Below are 21,169 nucleotides of genomic sequence, written 5' to 3'. Positions count from 1 at the left end.
CCACAACCCTTTAAGAAACTATGCATGGGTGTTGGTCTCCCTGAAACAGGACTCAACTCTTGGGGACTTCTTGTACCTCTGTCACTGACCTCATCCTAGAATTCAAGACAAGCCAACTCAAACATAAAGCAGACACAGGGAGATACTGCAAAACTCCAGGCAAATAATGCTTTTTTAGTTAATTTTTTCCTGCCCACAAAGACCTCTGTCAACTCTAAGCTACTACAGAGCTTTGCCAGGGACCACCTTCCTATGGTTTCTTAAACTCACTTGCATTATACTATCAAACTTGTTTCTGGAATCATTATGTAACTTACTAGTTAATGTTTTGCCTCACCAACTAGATTGTGAGTACTCCGAAGGCTGGGAACAGGCTTAGACGTCTATCTTCCTTAATAGCTACCTTAGTTCCCAGTTTGTCTTCGATACTTAAGAACTGTGTTGTTTAGGGGAATTAATAAGGATGTTTTGTTTGTTTCATTTATCTGACCTGATAAAGCTCTTCTGGCGGTCTCATAATCTACCCCTGGAGTGGTGGTACAGCAGTAGGCGACCTTTTCTAAACATTCTATCTTAAGAATCACCCAAGGCACTTGCACTTAATAGAGCCCTACCTTGTCCTACCGTGTCAGAATCACTAGGCAGGGAATCTGTATGTTTAACAAGAGCCCCAGGAATTCTCATTTGGGAAACACTGGCTGTGTAAGAGTTTGAATCTTGGCTGTCACTTAATAAGGACCCCTGTACAGATTTCTGGTCCCAACTACTTCATCTATACATGGGGGACAGTACTCTCTCACAGTACCCTTGTTGAGGATTGGTGACATCATTTTGTGGTCCTTGGTATTCCAGCACACTCTCCACTCCGAACATCACTGACATTCTGGCAAACCAGTCTCAGGAGCATAAGATATCGCCTTAGGTCAGAGGCAGACAAGTTGGTGTGAAAGAATAGGTGTGGGTTATGAAGCACTATTTCTCAAAATGTGATCCTCAAAGCACCTGCATCAGCCACACCCCTAAACTCAATCTCTAAGAAGCTGTATTTTGAGGCTTCCTTGGTTACATATCCATAGGGGAGGAGGGACTGGCCCCACTGATCTTCTTTTTGTATATTTGTTTATGTGGGACAACTGAACATAACAAAAAGAAAACATCAGTGAGGTCAGTCTCTGACCACTACATTGTATGCAACTGTAGAACTGGCTACTCATATGCAAATAGATGGGTGGATAGGCTCTGGACTGGTTTTGTAGTAATTAAATTAAAAATTACTCTGGTAGAATGGTGTTCATTGCCCACCTCTGACTCATTTTTAGGAAAATACATCCTATTTTGGTTTTTGGTTTGTTAATGAAGTTTATTGTATATCAAACTGAGAGAATATGGGAGCAGGAAGCTGTAACATAAAATGAACAGAAAACTGAACTTACTCTGTATTTGGGGTGCGAGTGACTGAATCTGGAGGTAATCTGGATCTGTATCTCTGAAGTTGTGCCCTCTTCCGACGGGTGACTTTTTTTGGAGAGGGGGGTCAATCAAGTATTTATTTGTTAGAGACAGGGTCTCACTCTGTTGCCTTGGCTTACGTGCAGTGGCCCAATTATAACTCACTGTAACCTAGAACTCTTGGGCTGAAGCAATCCTCCATCCCAGCCTCTTGAGTAGCTAGGATTACAGCCATGTGCCACTACAGTTGGCTAATTCAAATTTTTTTAAAATTTCAGGTTAATATGAGGGTACCTGCAATTAGGTCACATAAATTGCTTAAAGTCTGTGTTATTTGTGTACGTCACCCAGGAAGTATGCCATATACCCGTGCAATGTACCCTGAGTGGGAACTTACCCAACTCCTCCTCTCCAATAAACCAACTTGTCAAAAGATACTTGAAGTTCTGTTTCAAGGACGAAGCATCAGAAGCATTCTTCATGAATTTACACACACACACACACACACACACTTGGAAGCATGCACACAAACTGGCAAGCCAGCATTGCTGACAGGCTGTTAAGGGAAAATGGATATAGCTAGTGTTTGCTGAAATGATCATTAATTGGCTTAAATGCTGGAAACTTAAGATATGTAAACATCTATACTGTTTGAACATCTTCTGTACATCAAAAGATTTTCAAATGCTTTTGTCTGGCTACAGCTTGCACTTGCTAACAGTGAGGCTGCAAGGGCAGTGGTCTAGGAAACAAGGGATGCCATTAGTTATTGGGAAAATGAGAAGGCAGGACAAGATCACGCTTTCTTGAGCTGGAACGCATGAGTCATGGATAGTTTCAGGGTCTCTGATTCTGTAAGGCCATCGGCAGAATTCTGCATATCCATTTTTTTCTGGGGATAGAGTCTATACCTTTTCTAAGATTCTCAAAAGCTCCAGAACTACCTATGGCTGGAAAATTACAGACTGGATTATTGTAAAGGCTTTTTCCAGTTCAAACATACTAAAGAAAACCAATGTAGTAGTTCTTGATGGTGTCTAATCTGATGGGTCAGTGACTTCATGTGGTTTTTCAAAGCCATGATCAAGTGTTCCCTCTACTACACCCACTCCTTCCCCAACAAAATATGCCCAAATTGTGCAACGCTTTTCACTTTTTATAAACAAGATTATTTTCCCCGACAGTATGATTTAACTTGTTTTAATGTAGTTTGCTATAAAAATTATGGAGACCTCTGCATGGTGTATTTGATTTTACAAATGTTAATGACTAGTTAATGCTTGTGTTATTTTGTTGCACATCATGACAATCTGTTGACCAATAAATAATACAGCTTTTGCAACATGGGTTAATACCAAAATTGTGAATCATGGATTTTTTTACTTAGCACACACATACAATCTACAGCAAACTTAAGTCCTAATCTATAATACCTAACTGGATTATTGGATTCATTGCAGAATTGTGCTTATTTATCTCAGAAGATAGGCAACTAGCAAAAATACACATTTCTTTTGTATATTCCCACCCCCATATTACACTGTAAAAGAAATACGTTACTCAGTGCATTTCCTAAGAAATAAACTTCCTTATAGTATCTCTCTCTATATATATCTATCCCAAAACAAAGGAAGAGCACAATGCACCTTTAAGATTACCATTTAAAGCAAGAGAGATAACAACACTCTGGCATGATAGCCCCCTCGCCTATTTAGAAAGATTAGCTATTTTATCAACACTGTTCATTTTGGCTATGTATGGCAATAAAGTTCGATGCATGATTGCTTTGGACAGTTTTAAAATATTTCCTACATAATTTTGGTAGGCATCCTGGGTAGTAGCATTTTGATTTCTGATATATTTGCCTTGATCAAACTACGAGCTGTGGGGGTCACCAGTATATTCCATTGTGATTTATGCTTAGATTTCCATCACCTCCCCTTTCCCTATCAACTCATATTGGACTAAAAGAGACTTAACTTATAGCAGGAGGCCAAAGACTGGTGGAGAGATGTTGGTTAGAATTTGTGTGCAGACACCAAGACCTGGCCTTCCTTATGGACATAAAATCATACACCTACCATGTCTGAGCTATGTTGTGGAAGGTCCTGAGGATAATCATTACCGTCTATGGACTCTGTCAGCTATACTAGTCTACACAATTTCAAATTCTGGAGGTGACTGTCCAAATAAACTGTCAGATTTCCAGAATGAAAGATGTTACAACTTAGGAGCCTGTAAGGTAAATCCGTCTGCAAAAGTGTTCGTTTAACCTGCAGGGTTTAAAATAATTTTTAAAATCAGTTCTTAATATTTAAAAATGTGAATGTTTCTTATGAAAATTTAGATTTCATAAAAATTTGAAGAGCTAGTAATCTTGGTCTAGTATTTATTTATTTATTTATTTTTGAGACAGAGTCTCAAGCTGTTGCCCTGGTTAGAGTGCTGTGGCATCATGGCTCACAACAACCTCTAACTCCTGGGCTCAAGTGATCCTCTTGCCTCATTTTTTTTCTATTTTTAGTAGAGATGGGGTCTCACTTTTGCTCAGGCTGCTCTCCAACTCATGAGCTCAAGCAATCCACTCGCCTTGGCCTCCCAGAGTGTGGTCTAGCATTCTTGCACAGCAAAAAACAGGTGGAGATGATGAGGTGCCCTTTTTATTATTTTTAGAGGTAGGGTCTCACTCTATCACCTGGGCTGGCTGAAGTGGTGTGATCATGGCTTATTGCAGCCTTGAACTCCAGCAGTCAAGTAATCCTTCTGCCTCAGTCTCCCAAGTATCTAGGGACTACAGATGCACACTACCACATCTGGCTAACTTTTAAATTTTGTGTACAGACAGGGTCTTGCTATGTTGCCCAGGCTAGTCTTGAACTCCTGGGCTCAAGTAATCCTCCCAAAGTGCTGGGATTATAGGCACGAGCCTCCTCAGTGAGACACCTCATTTAAATGGCACTTGGGAACTTCAGTTTGCCACAGCTCCCCCTACTCCCAGCTGTTTTACCTGAGTGAGTGGCTTGTTTCACTCATTTTTATGGCTCACTCAAATTTCATTTTGTGAGATGGGTTTAGTTTCCCTGCCCTTTTATGAGGCTGATGACCCTGAATTTCTCTATCACTCTGGGAACAAGAGTCCTCCCCTTTGATGGGGTCCCAGCCACATTGAGTTGCTTTTGGTAGGTAATCTTAATGTGCAATTCTGCTTGTCCTTTATGTTATATTGCAAACTTCAAAGATATTAGCACACTAATATTTATGTGTTTAAGTGTGTGTATGTTAAACATGTAAAAGGGGTATGTATCTATACTTCCATTTACGCAAAAGTTAATTTGGTTCCACGGATACAGACACCAAGTGCTGGCAGCTTGGAGAATAAAAGTAACAATTTGGTAAAACTTGTGTAATTCTAACTTATAACATTATAAGGAGAGTGAATTTTAAGTTATTGCTTTTTGATTACAGAGTAAATATTTCATTCTGTTGCAAAACTTTTAAACAGAATGAGTAACCATTTCCTATTCAAGTAACAGCAATCAGAATCAGAAGTTCCTTAAATGACAGTAGATGCATGAAACACATTTTTTTTGAATGGAGATGTGATTTCATTCTATTCAAGACTTTACGCAGGAAACTGGGAGTGACTTAATTTTTCAAAAGTACAAGAAAATCAGCACCTCAACTGCTTAGTGCTCAGGAGGGCTCTCAAGGGCTCTATAAAAGCTCAGCTTTGTGGTGAGTTCACACCCACCTTTAGAAGGATTCCCATTCTACTTATTCAGCCTTGTTTCAGAACACAAAGCTTGTTTAAAAACAGTAAAAGAGGATTAAAAGCAGTGTTGGTTTCTCAACATTCAGAATTCACAGAGGATCTCATTTTCTGCAAGTAAATGATCCGTTTCTGTTTTTGCTGCAGAATCACATTCATATGACAGTCATATATCAGGCACTTAAAAAACATATTCATCTGGAATAAAAATCTGCATGAACCACTTCTGCATAATTCAAAATGAGTGTTGAGTGATTCTAGTCCTAAAATAGACAGCAAATCACCACCTGGTACTCAATTAGCTTTCTCCAACACAACATGACGGTGACTGCTGAGCTTGAGATGTCTTTGAGGTGCCCTTTTAGCTTCAGTAAAAAGATATGAGCCATAAAAATCCAATCTACTCAGTTCCTACTTAAAAAAATACAAAAAGTGAAATACACTAAATGTATTATACAGATGGGTTCAGCTACTATCAAAATAAATAACATAATCTGATTCAACAGTCTGGCTCTGAGCTTTTGGACGAAATCTGATGGAATGTCAAAAGTGGAGACTTCCTCCTAGGGACTAGCTGCTGGTAGGCAAAAGTATCTCAACATCCTTGCCATTGGCTACGATAGCATTAGAAGAACAGCTGCTGGCAAGGTCTTCTGTAGTGGTCAAAGAGGATGCCTGGGAATGAGTTTTGGTTAGTGGAGTGGTAGCAGATGGAGAGGGGGTGAGACCAGGTTTCTTGGGTGGGATAGGTGGAGGGTTTCCTCTCTCAGCTCTGGGAATGGTAGGGGACTTGATTCCTGGAGACAGGGGGCTCAGAGGACTGGATACCTTCCCTGGAGTAGGTGAATGGCTGGTGTCACCTCTTGGATTGGCAGTGTTGGCCAAATTTCGATAGTCTGTGCCAAAGGGCGAGCTGTTGGGAGAGACTGGCTTGATTGGTCCTTGTTGGTTAGTGAATCTGGAGAGCACCTGAGTGACTGTGTTTCGGGCCAGCTGCTTGGCGGCCGAGTTGTCTATGAGGGTGGGGGACAGGTCCCTGGATGGAGGACTCTGTAGACCACTGACTTGCTGGTCCTGATCTGCTTGGGACTGAAATTTGTGTCGAGCTGCATGGAACCGCTGGTTGATCCCTACTTGGTAGGATGACTGGTAGCCGGGGCTGCTGGCTGATGACCCCAGTAAACGCTTAGTTAGTACTGGTGAAGAACAAGGAGAGGATGTTAGAGAGGAGGAGGCTGTGCTGCTGGGAGATGGTGAGCTCCCACTGGAGGGGAGGTGGCTGGGCATTTGGACTGGAGTCTCAATTCCCACAGGACACCCACCATTCTCCACTGGTTTCTCTTGGGCCAATGCCACAGATTTTTCCCGTGGAGACACTTGGTTTTCTACACTGTTGCCTACAACGAGCTCCCTGGTAGTCTGTACTTCTGGTTCGCAATGGCCATTGGTTTTTGCATAATAGTAAGTAGGTGTGGTAGGACCGGGCAGGCCAGTGTGTGTCACCTTGGCAACGTTGCTCCTGTGGATTCTTTCTGCCTGAAAACTCTCTGTTTGGCAAAGTACAGACATAAGCATGAGAGGCTCAGTCGCTGTGGCTTTGGACATAGTTGCTGTTTTCTTCAGCTGCTCATTAGGGCCACTGTGCTGGTGAGAAGCCTCTAGGTCCTTCACTATCTTTTTCAAGCTTTCCATTTCTTCTTTCAACGTTTTGGTTCGGTTCTCTTCTCGGTTCAGTTTGGCTCTCAGTTGTTCCCTTTCGATGTCAAACTCAGACAACTGCTTCTCCACCTGGGCTTCAGTCTGCAAGCTTCGCTTTCTCTCAGCTGCTAACTCTTCCTCCAGTTTACTCACCCGGCTCTTCTCCTTCTCCAATTTCAGGCTCAGTTCTCCTGCTTTCTGGCCCTCCTCGGCTGCCTTGCTGGTGGCTTTCTTGCATTCAAGTACCAGCATAGATGAGAGTTGCTTGTGGCGGGAGCGCTCCTCTTCCAGCTGACTAGAGAGCTTCTTCTGCTCTTTTTCAAACTTTTTCACTTGGGACTTTTCAAATTCCAGCTAAAAAAAAGCCGCCACACATCTTGATTAGAGTAAGAAAACAAAGAGACGTACTGAAAAACTGTGGTCAAATAGTCTCCTGGTTACCTGTTCTCTGGTAGATAGGATTAAACTGTATGCCATGGTGCTTAGACCAAGTATTTCTGAAGTATTAGAATACTAACACAAAAATGCACTCACTACGATTTAATCTTTCTCTGATGGTTTAGGAGGCACTTCTAGCTCTTGTATTGTCTCAGGATTATCAGTGGGAATACGATGTATTGTTGTGTTTTAGGGACGTGAAGAGTATATAGCATTAGGGTCAATCAAAATAGATGGCAGAAGGCAATATACACCAGATTTTGTGATAAACACTGGAAAAAAAAAAACCTTTGCTGTTTCAGTAATAATTTTCTCTGGTTTTAAAAACAAACAGAAATAGCAGCATTTGAATCATATTTTTTACATGAGTGTAGTCTGTTTTAGTTGTCTTCCCAACCCTACGTGGGGCAGAGAGACTCCCAGTGAGAGGAAAAGAGCTGCAGGAACTCTTTCAGTCAGTGGGTTCCAAGTGCCTTAATCCATTAACGGATGGGGAAAACAACTTGGTGAGCCACAACCAGAATTTAAAAAAATAAAATAGAAGAGAAACCCTACTAATAGGCAATAAGGGTTATATATCATTTCATGAGATTTTTGTTTCAGGAAATGTATGTGTCTACATATACTGGGTGATGATGCAAAAAGTCTTTCTTTTTTTTTTTTTGAGACAGAGCCTCAAGCTGTTGCCATGGGAAGAGTGCCAAAGCGTCACAGCTCACAGCAACTTCCAACTCCTAGGCTTAATCGATTCTCTTGCCTCAGCCTCCCAAGTAGCTGGGACTACAGGTGCCCTCCACAAGGCCTGGCTATTTTTTGATTGTAGTTGTCATTGTTGTTTGGCAGGCCTGGGCTGGATTCGAACCTGCCCGTTCTGGCGTATGTGGCTGGCGCCTTAGCTACTTGAGCTATAGGCGCCAAGCCGTAAAAAGTGTTTCTTACTGGGATCCTAAGTCAAAAACACTTTGAAAGCTATAGCTCTAAGTTTGCATTCCAGTCCCCAAAATGTGTTCTATGGAATAACAGTCCTACAATGAGTGATCTCTGTCAAGAATAGATTTTATGAAAACACAGATTAGCTAAACACAGAATACCCTATCTTGCTCTTGAAGACTCACAATGTGCTTTTGCATACTGAAGATTCTAACAAGTTTAAAGTTGGAAACCTGTTTAATTTTGTTTAAATTGGATTAAATTATTTAATCCAGTAGTTTCCATGCTCACTTAGCCTTAAAGCCTAGTTTTTGAGGAACCAATTAGCATCCTGCAGAATACTCTTTGAGAAATGCTCTTCTAGGGAAATGCTGCTGTGAATGCCACCACCTTCATTACCTGTTGAGTCAGTCTCTCTCTTTCCTTCTCTAGCATGTAGGTGACATCATCTCCTTCAGCTGTATCCTGTGCATGCCTTTGCCTTTCTTCCTCAAGGTCTAAGATCACCTTTAAAGAATTAAAAGAAAATTCATTTTCAAATATCAAGGAGTCACATTTACAATACAACCAGAACTAAGTGCCTTAATAAGGACCTAAAATATTTTCCGAGATTAAATAAACAAATGAAACCCAGCCATGTCCATCAAAGAGCACACAGTTCAGTCGAGTGAAAGACATGAAAGCTATGTGCTTGAAAACAATAAGGTATTTACTTGAAGTATGCACAGAATGGTATGTAAACAGAAAGAAGAGAGCAACTAATTAGTTGTAGGAGTTGAGGAAGTTTCAGAGAAATAATAGAAAGTCCAGGAAACTGAGAGCAGTTTGCTATGATTAGGGCCAGGGTAGGTGAAGGAGCAAGATAGGATCACAGAAAGCTGAAAGCTTCCTCTGTGATTTCCAAATCATACAAGAAGGCACCCAAGAGGAAGCCTAGATGAGACATGTCAAGTAAGTGACATCTTAACTGTGCTATGTTTAATTAATAATGTGCACTTTACAGATAAGAGGTAAAAAGACTCTCTTGACTTCATCTTACATGCAAAAAAGCTCAATTAAATGAACCTTTTTTTTTTTTTTGAGAGAGAGCCTCACCACTCTGTTGCCCACCTAGGTAGGATACTATGCGACATCACAGCTCACAGCAACCTCAGACTCCTGGGTTCAAGCCATCCTCTTGCTTCAGCCTCCCAAATAGCTGGGACCACAGGTGCTAACTATGATGCCTGGCTAATTTTTCTATTTTTAGTAGAGACAGGAGTCTTATTCTTGCTCAGGCTGGTGTCTGACTCCTGAGCTCAGGCAATCCACCCACCTCAGCCTCCCAGAGTGCTAGAATTATAGGCATGAGCAATTGCACCCAGCCAATTAACATGGCTCTTAAATGTATATTATTCACAAGGTCCAGCCACCCCTCACTTTTGAAAAATTTTTTATTTTATTTTATTTTGACACAGAGTCTCACTTTGTTGCCCTCGGTAGAGTGTTGTGGCGTCATAGCTGATAGCAACCTCAAACTCTTAAGCTTAAATGATTCTCTTGCCTCAGCCTCCCAAGTAGCTGGGACTATAGGCACATACCACCACACCAGGCAATGTTTTAATTATTTGCAGAGGTGGAGTCTCACTATGTTGCTCAGACTGTTTCAACCTCCTGGCCTCAAGCCAAGTGCTGGAATTACAGGTGTAAGCCATTGTGCCCAGCTCACATGGCCTTTTTAATTAACCTGCCTACCCACGTTCCATTTATCCTGCTATCAAAGAATTCAGCCCAATTTTAAAAATAATACAAATTTAAAGAGACATTTTCCACATAATCCTGCCTAGAACTGCAAAATATTCTTAAATGGAAATGGAATCTGTAGTAGATTCTGCCTGTGCTTTCAAGGTGCCTTGGCCTAGACCTTCAGGCAGAGCTCTGTCATTCTAATGGCCACTTTTCATTATTTCTGCTCACTAACAATTTTTATAAATGGAGACAAAATTTTCTGGGACACGAAATCTCTCTTTAAAAGTAAAATTGAGGTGAGCGCAGTGGCAAATGTGTATTACTTGCCACTTTGGTGGCCTCTGAGGCAGGAGGGAGGATAGCTTGAGCACAAGAGTTTAAGGATACAGGAGCTATGATCGCCCCCGTACTCCAGCCTGGGCCACAAAGCAAAACTCTGTCTCCAAAACAAAACAAAACAAAACAAAACAACAAAATGGTTTTGGTGGACTTTCTCCTGGTTTAGTTTTTTCTTCTGGTTTAATTTTTCATTTTAATAGAAAGGCTTTTGGCTAATGGTAACTCATCTCCTCTCTGTTTTGAGAGCCCTGTGAAATTAAAGAAATAGAATGAAAGACTAAAAACTTACAGGGACAGAGAGATTTTATCAGTCAAGAAATTTTAATAACATTTGAGAAAGCAAAGAGGCTGGAGTATAAGGGAGGAAGCTGTTTTGCCCCATAGGGCCCCACAAACATGGAACGTACAAGTGGCAGGTACTGAGATGAGAGATTAAATGTACAATTGAAAATTGGAGGAATGGCTCAAAGTCTCTATTTTCAGAGACTTTGTATCTTCACCCTGATTCTTCCACACAGAGTATTAGCAGCCAGGCATCTGCTGCCCAGGCCTATGCCAGATGCTGCTTTATCCACTGAAGAACAGCATGTGACAAGCTCAGAATGTGGGAAGACCAGCTATGACGGAGAACAGGGGTGAGAAAAGAGGGCTGAATTGGGGTAGATGGTAAGGGGTAAACAGAGGAAAGGGAGGTGGGGTTAAGATAACTAAATCTATATCTGTCATAAAAGAAAGTAATATAAACACCTAAAATCAATAAAGAGAGAACAGTTTATTATTTAGAAATATGGAGGTTACCTACCAAAATAAATGCCTAAAAGATAAAAGTGGTTGCCTCTAAATACTGCAGAGAATGGGAAATGGAAGAGGTGGACTAGAGAACTCTTTTTTTCATTATAAGCAGAGCAACCATATAATTTACTGTTTAAATGAGAACACTGCTGAGAGTCTAATAGCGTAGTGTTAATAACCATGCCAATGTGATAGGCAAAAGTGGAAGGAACTACGAGCACACTAATTATAAGCTTCAAAGTCAGTATTCTACCTTGACAAACCACTTAACAGGATAGATAGGCACTTAGTTTCAAAACTTAATACTCATTTAAAACATTTTAACATTGAGATACAGTATTAAGACGTTTTGAATTATTTTTAACTTCTTCCTCTCTCCAATCACATAGAACCACAAACGTGCCAACACTACGCCTCTCAGGGGCATGAAAGCTAGCCAGCCCCTTCAACACAGCTCAGTTACCTCATGCATGAAGTGGAAATAAAGCTTGTCTATCAAACAAGGATGTTGGGAAGACTTTCTTAATCTCCACAATTTAGGCAACTAACGCCAACCTACTGACACATTTTATTTTTTTATTTTTTTTTTTGTGGCAGGCTATTGTTCTGTCTCCTGGGCTAGAGTTTAGTGGCATCATCACACTAAACTCTTGGGCTTGAGCTATCCTCCTATCTCAGCCTCCCAAGTAGCTGGGACTACAGGTGCATGCCACCACATTTGGCTTATTTTTCTATGCTTGCTCAGGCTGGTCGCAAACTCCTGGCCTCAAGCAATCCTCCCACCTTAGCCTCCCAAAGTGCTAGGATTATAGGCATGAGCCACCACATTTGCCCATTGACACTTTTTAAATTGGAGCATAAATATTTCCAGATTATCTCATTCTAGACCAGAGGTTAATCTTTTCTGGGTCTTGGGAAACTCTGACAATCTGATTAAGTCTTGGACAAATGTATTTCCTATAAAATATATAAATTTTTTCATTTTACATATTTTATGGAGGGCCATGGAAGGTCTGAGGCCCATTCATGGTTAAGGCCCATTCTGGCCTTTCATGTGGGCTCTGTGAAGAGAAAGAAAAGATCACAGGCAAAACCAGGTAATTTATCAGATGTGATTTAAGCAGATGGCTCTAATGCTAGTAACCATAAAAGTGAGGTCCACCAAATTTTGCAGCTGCTAACCCAATTTTTCAAAATGTTTTCTACTAAATGTACTGATATCCCCTTTGTTGGTATATAAATTTAAACTGATAGTTTTTTTTTTTTTTTAAACACAAACTGCAGCCAAGCATCTTTACAGGCCAAGTTTGAGCAGTAAATGACAAGTTGGGGAATACATTCATAAGAGCTAGAAATCCACTTAGATGAGTTAGAGGAAGGAAAGCACAGCTCAACCTTCCTAACTTAGGAGCTGTCAGACCTATGGAACCACACACACACACACACACACACACACACACACACACACACACACACACACACACACACACACACACACACACACACACACACACACACACACACACACACACACACACACACACACACACACACACACACACACACACACACACACACACACACACACACACACACACACACACACACACACACACACACACACACACACACACACACACACACACACACACACACACACACACACACACACACACACACACACACACACACACACACACACACACACACACACACACACACACACACACACACACACACACAGTTTCCTAATAGGGTAGAACAGCTTTACAGTAAAGAACCCTATGGACTGTTTATGGTTTCATGAGTAATAAAATATAAGGAAACTCAAAACTAGGAATAAATGAAAATAACCTATTGGCTTGTGTGTTTATCAGGTAAATTCTCTCTGTCTTGGATACAGCATTCCCCAAATACCTGTTAATCCTTCTATTTATCAGCTAAGTAAGCAAACAGAGAACGCTCCATTCAGCCACAAGCTTAGCCAAACCCAGTTGGTTGCCAAAGTTTGGATAATCAAGAGCTGAAAAAACACACCAAGTGTTTTGGAGGGACATATCAAGAAAGGCCATCTTAATAATGTGTCTGGCACATTCCTTGAATTTAACTTTTGGAATAACCTGTGTCTATCTCTTGTCTCACTGCTGTGAGACACCCAGCTGACAAGAATAACGCCTGACAAGAAGTTATCAGGCATCGCTTGGAAAGTCTGTGTGAGGACGTGTGCAGCACACAGCCCCAGGGCGCGCCGACCTTTCGGTGCCTGCTCTCGGCAGCAGCCAGCTGGGACAGCATGCGCTCCTGCATGTTCTTGCACTGTTTCATCACCACCTTGAGAATGGACAGTGGGTTTGTGCAGACCGGCTGCTTTTCACCATCACTTTTCTCCTTCAGTGTTTCAAAGTCTCTCTGTAGAGCCATCAAAGGATCACTGATATTATATTTCCCATAGCGTTCTTCAATAAAAGTATCTCTGTGCTGGGCCTGGAAAGAGAAAAAAAAATATTTTGCTTTTAAAAACTACTAAGGAGTTGGAATTGCTATTTAATAGTTATGCATCAAAGGTAGTGGTGTAAGTACCAATGTAACCTGCTGACTACAAATCAGACTGAGCCAACTAAATGTAGAAATAAGATCAGAAAGGTGGTATGGTATGGTATTAACAAGAACCAATACTTACACAGAGCTAACTATGTTTAGACATTAACCTAAGCATTTATAGTCATATTAACTTATTTAAAATTTACAACTCTATCATCTCCATACTGCAGATGAGAAAACTTATAGAGAGGCTAAGCAACTTATTCCTGATTACTCCCATACAGCAAGCTGTCAGAATTAGGATTTAAACGCAGGTAGTCTGGCTTCAAAGTTTCTGTCCCTAATCACCATATTCACTGCCTCTGCTTATGAATGCTTATACTATCAGCAGGTATAGCTGACCTTTTTTTTTTCTGTTACAGCATTTGCATTTCTGAAATATGTTAAACATGAGAATTTTACGAGACCCAATAAAGCGCAAGCAGACATGTGAAGGATGCTAAAGTTAAGTGTGGTCACATTTTAAGCCAGCATTATTTGTGATCTGTATATCTGAAACTTTACTCAGTTGTTGATGGGTCAAGAGGGTTGATGCATTCACAACCAGAGGGGCAGACAAAATGCCTCCTGCCTGCTGCCAGATTCTACCCCCTCTTCCTGGCTCTCTTCAGCTGTTCCCTTCCATCCTCCTTTTTGTCTCCTTCGGGGCTTGATAAACTTTAGGGATAAAAGATGAGAAGAGGGTACAGGCTGGTGCTTGAGTCTCATCTAGGGTTTTAGGCCTGGTGCCAAGTCAAGGAGCTAAGGATCAGAAGGTGGGTGGAAAGATTGCCAGCCTTTTCTCTTTCCTTCTCCCTATGAGAAAGAGCTTGAAGCAGTACTTTATATGAACATGATATATTACATACATGCTAATATTAATAACACTAATTATTACTTTTTTATACAGACCTCAAAACAGTTTCTTGAGAAATTTTACAATAAAAAAAAGGAAACAGGATTGAGGAAATGTTCTCAAAAATCACAGGAAATTACTACATAATTTAAGCTTTCAGATTAAATATAGTTATGAAAACTACTGGCATTTATCCATTTTTAAAAACCATTTCATCAATAGTTATGTTTTCTGAGCACTGCCACCCATGAATAGGAACCCATTTGAAAAGAAAAGGAAATTCACAATTCAATGGCTATGCTTTAATTTAAACAAATTCTCAAGGGAATAAAGCAAATATGAAGTTTCTTTAACATGGAAGTATATTTCAGTGTTGACCATCTCATGCTTTCTTCTTCCCTGACTTTCCAAGTTTAAGTTCCAGTAATTATTTAGCATTATGCTTCAATTTCATCTTAGTATCAGTTAGCAAATGTTCAAAGCAGAGTTAGAAACCCTGGGTTTTAACTTCTGGCTTGATTACAACTATCTTAAGGTATGACATTATTGGAGTATTTCCTTGATATTTGTATATGGGAAATATGAAGAGAGAATCCGTTTGTTTCTTTAAGCTATAATAACCATCTTTCTTTCTTTTTCTTTTTTTTTTTTTTTTAGACAAGTCTCACTATGTCACCCTCAGTAGAATGCCGTGGCATCACAGCTCACAGCAACCTCAAACTCTCAGGCTTAAGTGATTCTCTTGCCTCAGCTTCCCAAGTAGCTGAGACTACAGGCACCCGCCACAACGCCTGGCTATTTCTTTGTTGTAGTTGTTGTTGTTTGGCAAGCCTGGGCTGGATTCAAACTCACCAGCCTTTGTGTATGTAGCTGGCACCCTAGCCACTGAAGGTGCTGAGCCAATAACCATCTTTCTAACATCTCATTAGAAGTGTGTGTGTGTGTGTGTGTGTGTGTGTGAGTGAGAGAGAGAATGTGTGTGTGGGGGGTTGAAAGACAGGCCAATACAATTTTTTTTTTCAGCTCCAAATTAAAAAAGACATTTTCAGTATAATTTCAAATTAATCTCTCATCTGTTTAGGATGGAGAAAGAACAGATCAACCAGCCTGAACCAGCCATTTTAATTATTATTTCAAATCATTTGACAGTAAAACAAAGAAAAGCTAGCCGCATTTTAAAAGCAATAATGTCAAACAACATGGGACTCATCAGTGTTCTCCTTTTTACCTATAAAACTATGAAATGGATAACCTAGAATTCAATGAAAGCATCGATTTGTAGCTACTAATGTCCTAAGGCATTCTTGGGCCATATTTAGAAAAAACAGACAAAGGAAGCAAAAATCTCTTTAAAGCAGTTGAAATACTACTCTTCCGTCTCACTTCTTATTCCTGACAACCGTTTCTGTATGGTTAATGACTGAAGAAAGGATTACTGGTACTGAAATTGATTTAGTAGGGCATAAAGGAAACAGAAAAAGCAAACCTAAATATTTACTTGCAGTTTTGGGCCGGGGCTGGGTCCGAAAGCACCACCTCCTGCATATGGGGCCTGTGCCCCACTCCTTTGAGCCACAGGTGCTGCCCCTATGACCTTTCCTTTTTAAAGCACTATGGAGAAAGGAGGATGGGAGAGAAGGAGCTGGGACTATAATTCATGACCTTGACATCAGATCTGCTTAGAAGCTGTCTCTCAGATGTGAGTACTATATATTTAACTAATCCTGAAAATATAACTTTTAAAAACCTATACTGTGATTACCCTGTATAATTAATAAGCATCACAGATCGGTGAGTAACAGACAAGGAGCTTCTTTGGTGAGGTCGCAGCCTGAGAACAGTTGTTAGGCCCTCTGTTTTCTCTTGAAGTACTTCACAGTAATTCCATAATCACTTGAAAAGTAATTGTAAGTTATATAAAATAGATGGCTTTGACTGAAAGGAAAAGGATCTGTAGGATAATCTAAAAAAGGCTCCTTGTCAGAGAGCAATTCTTTTAAGTACATTCTAATATGAGGCCAAATATAGGAGAGGTGAATTTGGAGTCTCTGTTTACTATACCAAACACTGGATTGCAAATGGGAAATGGAATGTTGTTTCTTTCTTTCTTTTTTTTTTTTTTTTGTAGAGACAGGGTCTCACTTTATGGCCCTCGGTAGAGTGCCATGGCCTCACACAGCTCACAGCAACCTCCAACTCCTGGGCCTAAGCGATTCTCTTGCCTCAGCCTCCCGAGTAGCTGGGACTACAGGCGCCCGCCACAACGCCCAGCTATTTTTTGGTTGCAGTTTGGCTGGGGCCGGGTTTGAACCCGTCACCCTCAGTATATGGGGCCGGCACCCTACCGACTGAGCCACAGGCGCCACCCGAATATGTTGTTTCTTAACTCCATGATTCAGTGAGGAGAACTATATGGATTACAGGTTCATCGGTGCAAGTAATAACAGTAACCAAAACCAGGTCTGAAGAATGAAAAGAGCTTTAATGGAAGTGTGTAATAGTTACCTATTCCTGCATAATAAAATTATCCCAAAACCAAGCAGCTTAAATAGGACATTTTTAAAAATCTCATAGGCCAGGCTCAGTGGTACCTATAATCCTAACACTCTGGGAAGTAGAAGTGGGAGGATTGCTTGAAATCAGGAGTTTAAGACCAGCTTGAGCAACAGTGAGATCCTGTCTCTACTAGAAACAGAAAAATTTGCCAGGCTTTGTGGTGGTCTCCTATAGACCCAGCTACTTGAGAGGCTGAGGAGGACTGCTTAAACCCAGGAGTTAGAGGTTGCTGTGAGCTAGACTGATGCCAGGGTACCCTAGCCTGGGACAACAGAGTGAGACTCTATCTCAAAAACAAAAATAAACAAAAAACCCTCATACAGTTGCTGGAGGTCAGCAATCTGGGAGGGGCTGGTTGAGTGGCTTCTGGCTCAGGGTCTCAGGAGAGTTCAGACAAGCTGTTGGCCAGGGCTGTTGGCATCTAAAGCCATAACTGGGACTGGTGAATTCCAAGCTTATTTACTTGGCCATGGCATAGGCCTTGGTGCCAGCTTCCCATAAAGCAGAGACAGAGAGGCCAAGATAGAAGTCCCACCGTCTTTTTAAATCTAATCTTGTAAGCAGCCAGGCACAGTGGCTGGTACCTGTAATCCCAGCTACTTGAGAGGCTGAGGTGGGAAAATCCTCTGGGGCTAGGAGTTTCAGACCAGCCTGGACAACACAGCAAAACTTCATTTCTTAAAAACAAAACAAAACCCAAACTCCAAAACCCCCTAATGTTGCAAGTGACACATCATCACTTCTGATGTATTCCATTAGTCACACACATCAACCCTGGTAAATTCGGGAGTGGACTACTCAAGGGTACGAGTATCCCTGGGGACCATCTTGGAGGCTGGCTACCACTCTGGGTGAACAACTAGATGTGCTACCACCAACATTCATCCCACAGGTCAGTATTTAAAGACCAAGTATCATACTCAAAATTGTCATTGATATTTTTAGCTATTTTATAAGAAAATTTAAATGATCTTAAATTTGAGTTTTGGGGGCAAAGTTCAGTAATAAACCTAAAGTCAATTTATTGCAATTTCATTATTTTTACTTCAATGACAATGTACACTTTACCTGAATTTCTACATTCCTACATTTTCAGAAACAAGACAGTCTTTTAATTTCAGACAACAGGAAAATAATTGGCTGGTTAGACAGATTCAGTGATAGAGAGTATTATCATAGTAGACAAACACACTCGTCATCTATTACTCATTATTTCTACTGTCACAGGCTGAATCAAACATACCACCACTGGGAGCTTAAAATAAAAATCACATAATACCTTTGGAGTCTGCCTACTTGCTCTCTGAAAATTTCAGCTGTATTATTCTTAACTTCAAAAAAGAAATATAAAGTTCTCATCTTTTCCCTACTTCACAATATGTGTGTGTCTGAGTGTATATTCCATTCTTTTTTTTTTTTTTTTTTAATATACAGTCTCACTTTGTTGACCCAGGCTAAAGTGCTGTGGCATCAGTTTAGCTCACAGCAACCTCTAACTCCTGGGTTCAAGTGATCCTCCTGCCTCAGCCTCCCAAGTATCTGGGTCTACAGGGGACCACCACAAAGCCTGGCTAATTTTTCTATTTTGGGTAGAGAGAGGGTCTTGCTCTTGCTCACTCTGGTCTCGAACTCCTGAGCTCAAGCAATCCTCCTGCTTCCACCTCCCAGAGTGTTAGGATTACAGGCATGAGCTACTGGGTCCGGCCCTTTAAGTAGGAAATCCATCTCTATTCTTTGGATGATCATCACTCATGTGAAAAGTGGTTCTACCTCTAAAGATGAAGAATAAAAGGCCTGTTTAATTCAACTACAAGGTTTTATTTTCAAGACTTAGGCTGGTACCATAACTGGACTAGGATGTTTTTCTGCCATTTATGAGGCAATTCTGAAGTGGTATTTTGTCTTTTGGGTTTTTTTTTTTTTTTTTGAGACAAGATCTTATTCTGTTGCCTGGGCTACAGTGCAGCAGTGGTGTCATTATAGGTCCCTGCAACCTCACACTCCTGAGCTGAAGTGATACTCTTGCCTCAGCCTCCTGAGTAGCCAGGACTACAGGTGAATGCCATGATCCCTGCTGTTTTGTTAAAATGTTTTGTGGAGTCAGGGTCTTGCTATTGCTCAGGCTGGTCTCAAACTCCTGGCTTCAAGTGATTCTCCCACCTAAGCCTCCCAAAGTGCCCTCTAGGATTACAGATGTGAGCACAGCACACACAGCCTGAAATGACTTTTAAAAGTAATCAGCAATTATGATTGTGGGGCATTTTAAAAACTCTGAGTATCTCTCTGTCAGGGACCAGAAAGACAAAGTACATGATTCCAAGACAGTTTTGTTAAGGCTACCAAAAGTATTCTACAATGAATCATTTTCACATATAAATTAGACCTCTTAACTGCCAAATAATTCACACTCTGGAATCCCTAATAAACTATAAACAGCTGCCCGAAAACCTGGCAGTAGAGCACCTATTCTGGATGAAGGTGATGACAAACTTATGAAGAAACCCTTGTGGAAATGCCTTTTCAATTGCTGAAACAAAGTAGATTTTAATGTTTGATAATATTGATTAAAAAAAGGGCTTAGACTCATTTAAATTAAACTTTAGTTTTGGAAAATGCTACAGAATTTACAGTAAAGAGAGAAAATTTTAATGACTTAAAAAAATATTCAACTGATTTTGAAGTAGACTAAACTTCGAAGATTCCCTCTGGAGTCAACTTGTACTACAGATATTTACCAAAGCAATTATTTACATATATAAGGACAGATAGTCACTTATTCTTATTTGACTAAAATGTAATAAATTCTATTCAAGACTATAAGTGATTAAATTTAGTACAAATAGTACAATTGGGATACTTCTAGGTAGCAGGCTGCCTGGTGACGGCCTAAGAACATCGGTAAACAGCAACATGTAGCTGCTTCAGCATTCAAATTCCATAGTCCTGTGAAAAGTTCTAATCAAACTAAGATAAAATGTTTTAAGATTTTTATTCTTTTTTTCTGTTTTATTTTTTGGCCTATGTTTGTGGTCAAAGCAAGTTATGTACATATTCTGTACTAGGTTCACATGAATAACTTTTTAAGATGGGGAAGAAAATGTGTACAGGAATTCAAGTACTGAACAAATTCATGAACTGATAAAGGTAGAATGCTTTATATAAATAAAAGAAGCATTTATTTAAATTCTTTATATAAATTCTTAAATTCTTTAATAAATTTAAATTTATTTATTTAAATTCTTTATATAAATTCTTACTTTATATTCATTTATATAAATGCTCTATAAAAGTATTTATAATAAAAAAGCATGACTATAAAGTAAGAATCCTAAACTGTAATTTTTATTATTTTTATTATTATTATTTTTGGGGGGAATAGAGTCTTGCTCTTTTGCCTGAGTTAGGGTGCCCTAGCCTCAGCCTAGGTCACAGCAACCTCAAACTACTGCCCCAGCCTCCTAAGTAGCTGACACTATAGGTGCCTGCCACAACACTCAGCTCATTTTTCTATTTTTAGTACAGATGGGATCTCGCTCTTGCTCAGGCTGGTCTCAAACTCCTGAGCTCAAGCAGTCCTCCCCACCTCAGCCTTCCAGAGTGCTAAGATTACAGGTGTGAACCACCTGGTTCTAAAATATAATTTTTGAAATAGTTTATTTTTTAGAGCACTTTTGGGTTCATAGCAAAATTGAGCAGAAGGTGTAGAGATTTTCCAAATACCTCCTGCCCATACATGCACAGCATCCCCCATTATCAACTTTATCACTACAGTGATATATTTGTTCCAACTGAAAAAGTATAATTCAAAAAATCTTTTTCTTTATTTTTCATCAAAAAATTTGTATTTCTTCTTTTATTCTCCCAGAATATTAGGGGGTATAAATGTCGTGTTTACATACTTTGCTTTTTGTATTTGTTGAGATTAAGTTACACATGTAAGTATGCCCTTCATCCAGCTAGTATACACTGTACCCAATAGGTATGAATTTGCTCATTGAAAAAAGTTATAATTGTTAATGATATATATCAGGAGT

At 40.1% G+C, this 21,169-nt stretch overlaps 1 protein-coding gene across 3 annotated transcripts in view; it reads right to left on the bottom strand.

Annotated features, from left to right (window-relative positions):
- Window positions 1-2,636: 2,636 nt before the first annotated feature.
- Window positions 2,637-21,169, bottom strand: part of CTTNBP2NL (CTTNBP2 N-terminal like) — a 69,877-nt gene continuing 51,344 nt past the window's right edge. For all 3 annotated transcript variants that reach the window (XM_053591747.1, XM_053591749.1, XM_053591748.1), the window contains 3 exons: window positions 13,397-13,627; window positions 8,684-8,791; window positions 2,637-7,270 (listed from right to left, as the gene is read on the bottom strand). In XM_053591747.1, the coding sequence (XP_053447722.1) occupies window positions 5,789-7,270; window positions 8,684-8,791; window positions 13,397-13,627 (1,821 nt within the window). In that variant the 3' untranslated portion in view covers window positions 2,637-5,788. The remainder of the gene's footprint in view (window positions 7,271-8,683; window positions 8,792-13,396; window positions 13,628-21,169) is intronic.

The sequence above is a fragment of the Nycticebus coucang genome, chromosome 5 (genome assembly GCF_027406575.1).
Source record: "Nycticebus coucang isolate mNycCou1 chromosome 5, mNycCou1.pri, whole genome shotgun sequence".
NCBI lineage: Eukaryota > Metazoa > Chordata > Mammalia > Primates > Lorisidae > Nycticebus > Nycticebus coucang.
Note: the sequence above shows the minus strand (reverse complement) of the source record. Positions and strands in the feature narration are given on the sequence as shown.